Below are 6,624 nucleotides of genomic sequence, written 5' to 3'. Positions count from 1 at the left end.
AATAAGTAAACGGGAATAAATTTTAAAAAATGGAAGTTAACAATACCCTAATCCCCAGATTAAGTGAACAAGCCAGATCTTACATGACATTGAAAAAGAATGATTTTTGAATTATCTCTCTTTACATTGCACTTCCTATGCCTGTTTTATTTTTTTTTCTCTCAATTTGGTATAATGTGTCTTAATAATAAATGGTAATCATGATACAGCGAAGTAATGTCACCATGCATCTATAAGAACTTTTTTTATTTGTAACTACCGGGGCTTCTAGATCTATTGCTTGTGGCCCAACTTATTAAGGATGTTCGCTGCTAATGTTACATATTTTATGTATCAAGTAATCACTGTCATCATTGTTTTTAATTTGTATGATCCTGGGGGCCCCTTGATTGGAAATAATTCTAGCTTCTGCTTCAGTTCAATCAGATTTTCGGACTCCTCTGGGTTTATCCATTTCATATCATCAATATGTTTGTCCAATGACCCCCATTATCGTTATACACACCTTAGAATGTTATTTGGGAAGTATTTTGTAATGAAATCCTTGATATTTATTCGGGGTTTAATAGATTGAGTCAAAACACATGGAAAATCCAGAATAATCCTTTTCCCGCCAAATTTTCTGTTTGTTTAAATCTAAAAAAAAATGAACACACTGACGCAATCACTTTTTTTTCTATCCATATTGTTCTGGCATAAAAGATTTTAAAGGATTTAACTCCCCTCTGATATCCTTGTTATTTTTAATATAGAGTGACGAACATCCTTCAGTTTAAATGGTGGCAACGATGGGTTTACGGGGAAAAAGCATGTCATTCTTGTAATTTATCGTCAAAACATATTGAATACATGCATCAAATTCATCACCATGCCGTGTCACACCTTAACCTCATATCAGTCCAGTAAGTACCTTTATATGTACATGAGTATTCAGTATGTTTTGCAGTCATTCCCAAATAATGGGTACAATTAGATTGTAGAAACTGATAAAAATAAATGTCAACTGAACAGAGGGACAAATGGTATACCATTTTGTATCTATATCTGGTCTGTCAATTTCCAAAATTTCACTCGCACCATCAAAGCAGTTTTCAAGTTATAGAATTTTTAAGATGTTAAGGTAGATGTGAACGTTACGGAAGTTAGTGTTTTATAAAGTCAGCCTTAATAATTAAAGAAGAGGAACACATGATGTTTATCAAGGCTCATGTGAAAAGGCTTACATATACCACCATAACAAAATAATTAATGGTATTATTCTGCAATGTATAGAAAGAAATAAACAAATAAAATGTCTGAATCAAGAGAGTTTTTTTTATAATTAATTCATATTACAAGTTTGCAGTACTAGAGAAGTAATGAATTTTAACATATAAAAAGGTCTTATTGTATATTATTATAGTTTCATATTACAGCTTTCCAAAATGATCTAATAAATATGTTTTGAATTACTATTGCGCATGTTTCATGTGGCATATCCACATGCCCAACTTTGTTACGGAGGTTAAGAAAAAAACAGTATGCAAATGTTGATACAAAGTAACATTCAAATATTTATTGCGTACATTTTACAACAACTCACAGACAAGATACAAACTAGACAACTGTTTTTTTATATCAAATTATATGTATTTTTAAATTAAAAGGACCTTTTATGCAATAATCTCCGTAACGATTCATGAACATTCACGAGATTGTTTTATCTTAACTTAATATCGTTAATTTGATATTTCTTGTAACCAACAGTGATATTTTACTGGCCATATTAGACAAATTTATATAACTTGCAATGACATTAAGACGAAATATATTATTTTCAATTATATTTTCGTGTTACGGAGGTTATTTTTTCTCATTTAATTCACATATATTACCAAAACATCACAATAACATGTTTGGAATGACAAGTACATCAAAGTTTTTTAGGCATGTGTTTTAGCGAGGATCTCGATTTTCTTCAAGTCATCTAATGGGATGGTATAAGTTTTTATCCTTTTCCCCGATGGTTTAGGAGGAGACACAATAACACATAAAATGTGCTCCAATTTTATCCAGATTATGTCATCTTCCTTTGGCCATTTGAAGCTCTCCCCATATCGACCAGCCTGTGTCATAAACTTCACATTGACTTCTTCATCATTTTGATCTAAATCTATAACTTGTCCTATGTACCATTTTCGTTGGTACATTGCTGCAACCCAAGTTTCTTTCGAAAGTTTATCTAGCGCAACAGTCTCCTGCTGGTGTCTGTTTATTTCTACTCCTTCTAGATTTCTTCCTTCTCCTGTTTCTCCCTCTTGATCTGAACTTGCCAGAGCTTCTACAATGCCCTCGTTACCACTGTCCTTTACAAGTCGATGAAGCGTGTACCCTACACATGTTGATGTAGAAATATCAGCAATACATTCCTTACAATAGCATGACGTATTTCTTGTATATACTTCGGTTATTCCATTTCCTATGACATAGTGAATTTTGAATGTTCCTTTGACAGCAACAGGTGTAATTCTTTCCGACAAAATCTTCTCTGAGTTATCATAATCCTCCTGGTTGTAAGATATGTATTTCACTCTACTCCCAGATTCCCGAGCTCCAGTAGCCCATATCATAAAATCGTCTGCAGACTGAATCGACCTCTTGCCTTGCTTGACGGCATTATCCGCAGCTCTCTTGACACTTGCGCCAAGCCCGTCACATGGCCCCTTGCCATGACCACTTTCAAGGTAGCTCCATCGAGCTGACATTCCAAATTCCTGATCGTGCATTGCAATAAACTGGAATATTGTTTTATTCCTATACTGACTTGTCGGGGAATCGCTTAGGTAATGTATTCTTTTGAGGTTTGGATTGTCTTCTTTCATGATAGCTATCATTTTTTTAAGGATTGTGTAGACTGCTGTAGCATTGTGTGACAGAACATCTGAAGCAGCAACATAGCTCTGTATTTTGTTGTCCGTACCAGTAGGATAATAAACTACCATAGTATGCAGAGATATCATGGCAGCATTCCAGTAAGCTGATTGTACCTCTTCAACTGAGACACAGCCAAAGTTTTCCGCAAAATCCATCCATATTAAAACTTCATTCTCTGGAAGGTTTTCGCGAAGGGTTTTGAGCTGACTGTATTGGGTATGAACTCTATCAACGTGATCCCTGAATTCTGTCAGATCTTTATCAAATTTGACGCAGAAGTCTGCTTTTGTTACTGTTTCTTCTATTTCTTTAAACCTCATTTTCGTTCCATCTGGAACTCTCTTCCACTGAGTGAACTTGATTGTAGTAGATTCCAGCGAGTTTATCTGTTCTAAGATCTCCTCATTGATGGTGAACTCCTTGATGAGCATATCAGGATTTTTGGAGCACCTCAAGCCTACATTGTTTAGACCCTTTATTTTCAAAGCCAGGTTCTGATGTTTAGAGCACAGACAGGTTTTTCTGTTGGCAAAATCTACGAGAATTATATGCGGTGGTCTTAACTTATAAAAGACCGTTCTCGACATCTGAATTTCTGGGTTTTCGAGCTTGAACTTTTCGTACAGGTTCATTACATAATCTGACAAAACATGCTTCTGCTTAGTTTCTTTATTTGTCGTTTTAGTGTCTTTTTTCCCTGGTAGTGTAGTGCTGTTATCTTCTCTCTCTAAGAATTCAATTACCACGCCCTTCACCTGTTCGGACATAGCTTTGCCTTTCCTCTCTTTTGACAAATCATTAACTTTCTTTCTGTTTACCCCAAGTGATCTACTCAAGGCAGATGCACACCGATATCTTGACATCAACCCGGACCAGACTGATTTAACCCCTTTCTTCTTTTTCTGCTGTACTGATGACCTAATGCTATGAAGTACTGTGTTAGAAAGTAAAAGTTGTTTTCTAACTTGTGCTGCCCTTTTCCTATCTAGCTGCAAGGAGTTTACTTCTGTTCTTGTTTTGCTTCTAGGGGTCATTTCATTGATAGGTATTCTTTCGTTATTGATAGAACTATCCAAACTTGAAATGTCTGCGTCCTCTGCATCTGTAGATGTCAACGTCATCGAGGGTTTCTTCTTGTTCAAACGCTCAATTCTTTTCTGTAACCTTTTATTCTTTCTTTCCAGTTCTGAATTCTTTCCTAACAGTTCATTATTTTTCCTGTACGCTGTTCTCAACGACCTCCGATATGTTTTTCTCACTTGTTTTCCCTTGTTTATGTTGTTGATTGGCAATTTGACTATCATTGTTAATGAGGAGGAAGGTCTTGCAACTTCGATCGTATCATTTTTGACTCTTTTTACTTTCTTGTAATGTCGCTTTGACTTCTTACATAGCTCTTCTCGTCTTTTCTTTAATGCAGCGGGGGAAAGTAAATTCGATGGAATATATGTTTCTCTTTTCCTTTGAGCTTCTTTCTTGAGATATGTAACTGGGTTTTTTGCTTTTTGTTTCTCCCTATAACGTCTCTGTCTCTCTGCATTACTCAGTGGCATTGTCTGAAAATAAAAATAGAACGAAATGAACAGGCTTGTTTTCATACACGCACATGCGCAACTAATCTGGGGGACATGCATAATACTCATACACTCGCGTGCCCGCACCTACATAGATATTATAATGTATTTATACTCCACTATGAAGCATAGGCGTCAATCGATAATCATATATTTTTTTTCTATCCTCCGTAACGAAATTAAAAACCTCCATAACGGCAAATTCGAGCACTTACCAACATCGAACGTATATATCACAGTTAGTATTTCAATGTAATGACTATCAAGACAATGGAACAAAAAATATTCTTCGATTATCGTAACCATAGGAGAATTAAGTCTTGCCTGGAACAAATGATTAATTTTTTTTTAATTTCTATCCTCCGTAACGTATATCAAAAGTGTTGTTAATGAAAGGCATCAATATTTGATACTCATAGGTGGTAATTGATTGACTAAAACGGGATCTGTAACAATGTAAACAAATTTTTAATTGTTATTTTCGTGTATGCATGTTAAATTTTTTTTATTATTAGCATAACCTCCGTAACATTCATGAAGTCTCGAAAATCTGGATAATATTGGCTATACACCGCTATTGAAGTTGTGAAAGTCGTCGTATTTTAGCAAAGTTGTGTTGTAGAGTCTTATATATGAGAAAATGGCTGAGAAAACGTTTATTGTACGTTTTAATGTTTCTTGCATCATGGGGAATAAATGAGCAAACTTACCTTTCAAAAATCGATAAAAATATTCTTTATATCTTTCTTTTGTCGTGCTGTATTATTTTCAACAAAAGCTGTCTGCTACAAAAATGACTTCCGGCGGTGTCAACAGCCGTTGATACCGATAAAAAGGTCCGGTAACAACTGCGTAACGGAGGTTATTAAAACGGAGGTTAGGTTTATTATTATTAATTTGGATATATGCAACAATTTTCTTGATTTGCTTTCATAAAACTGATTCTTGAGAAGAATTATGTGTATTTTAAAGAAACTTTGAATCATATGAGTTGTCCCTGAAAATATGTTACAAAATTATGCGTAACGTAGGTTAGGTTCTTATATGCGACAATGGGAAAATACAGAACAAAAAGTATTTTTTTCAATTTTCATAACCTTGTAACAAAAGTTAGAGGTAGCATTTAAAAAATTAATATATCAACACTTCTTAAAGTCATATGAATCAGGTTTTCTTGTCATATGAATATTTCCTGCCCGTACCTCAACATTCGTTATGGTAGGTTATACGTTTATCGGCGACATTGATTTAGTTTCTTGGTCAAAGTGTATTCAACATCATGCGATGAAGAAAGTAATATATAATTAAAATATAATATGGTGTAAAATAAAAATGGAAAGTTTATATGAATTGGATGAAAAGAAGGATGTTAATTTCACACCTACATTTGGACTTTTTCTAAGCGACATTCGTATTTGGAGTGATTTCCGGATAATGGATGTTAAAATCACACAAAATTATTTACGATTTACATCACCACGAAATATAATTTTATGTTAGTATATATTCCAACTTCTAAGAACAAAAAAGAAACTTCTCCGAAACAAATTTTAAGCTGGTAATTTATGGAATATTGCCGGCGACACTGTAATTATGTAATTGTACCCATTATTTGGGAATGACTGTTTGACGATAAATTACAATAATGATATGCTTTTTCCCCCGTATATCTATCGTTGCGCCAGATCCAAACTAAAGGATTTTCGCCACTGTACATATTTATGTACATACATTTAAGCCTCTTTACCACTTTAATATCCCTTATCTGTGACACGTATTTGCCACTTCGGTGAAAAACAACCACAGAAGAAAATTCGTTGGTAATATATAATTTAAGATAGGCCTGAGCTACTTAAAGAAGTCACCGCACATTATTATTCTCAAATTACCCTCTAATTATGGTCTTAGGTAGACCCCTTCTGTACACAATGTCAACAAACGCTAAGACACTTTCGAGTGGAGAGAGATCCTCGCCTTTGAGTACGATTGACTTATCTACAATACAAACAGTGGCTATCTTGGACATCTATTACAAGTACTTATAAATCATAAAACTTTGATAATACACGTCTTGATAAAATTAACTTCATGTAATTAGCAATGAAGTAAATTTGTAATGATAAATGACATTAACAGA

The 6,624-nt window shown here is 34.3% G+C and overlaps 1 protein-coding gene across 1 annotated transcript; it reads right to left on the bottom strand.

The window, feature by feature from the left end:
* Positions 1–935: 935 nt before the first annotated feature.
* Positions 936–6,080, bottom strand: LOC148598766 (uncharacterized). Its single transcript, XM_088561331.1, has 2 exons — positions 5,198–6,080; positions 936–4,469 (listed from the first exon to the last, which is right to left on the bottom strand). The coding sequence occupies exon 2, from the start codon at positions 4,464–4,466 to the stop codon at positions 1,923–1,925; it is 2,544 nt and encodes an 847-aa protein (XP_088417457.1). The 5' UTR covers positions 4,467–4,469; positions 5,198–6,080; the 3' UTR covers positions 936–1,922.
* Positions 6,081–6,624: the final 544 nt, after the last annotated feature.

Source organism: Perna viridis, chromosome 14 (assembly GCF_037379345.1).
Source record: "Perna viridis isolate PV_CMFRI_1.1 ecotype Kerala chromosome 14, ASM3737934v1, whole genome shotgun sequence".
Taxonomy (NCBI): domain Eukaryota; kingdom Metazoa; phylum Mollusca; class Bivalvia; order Mytilida; family Mytilidae; genus Perna; species Perna viridis.
Note: the sequence above shows the minus strand (reverse complement) of the source record. Positions and strands in the feature narration are given on the sequence as shown.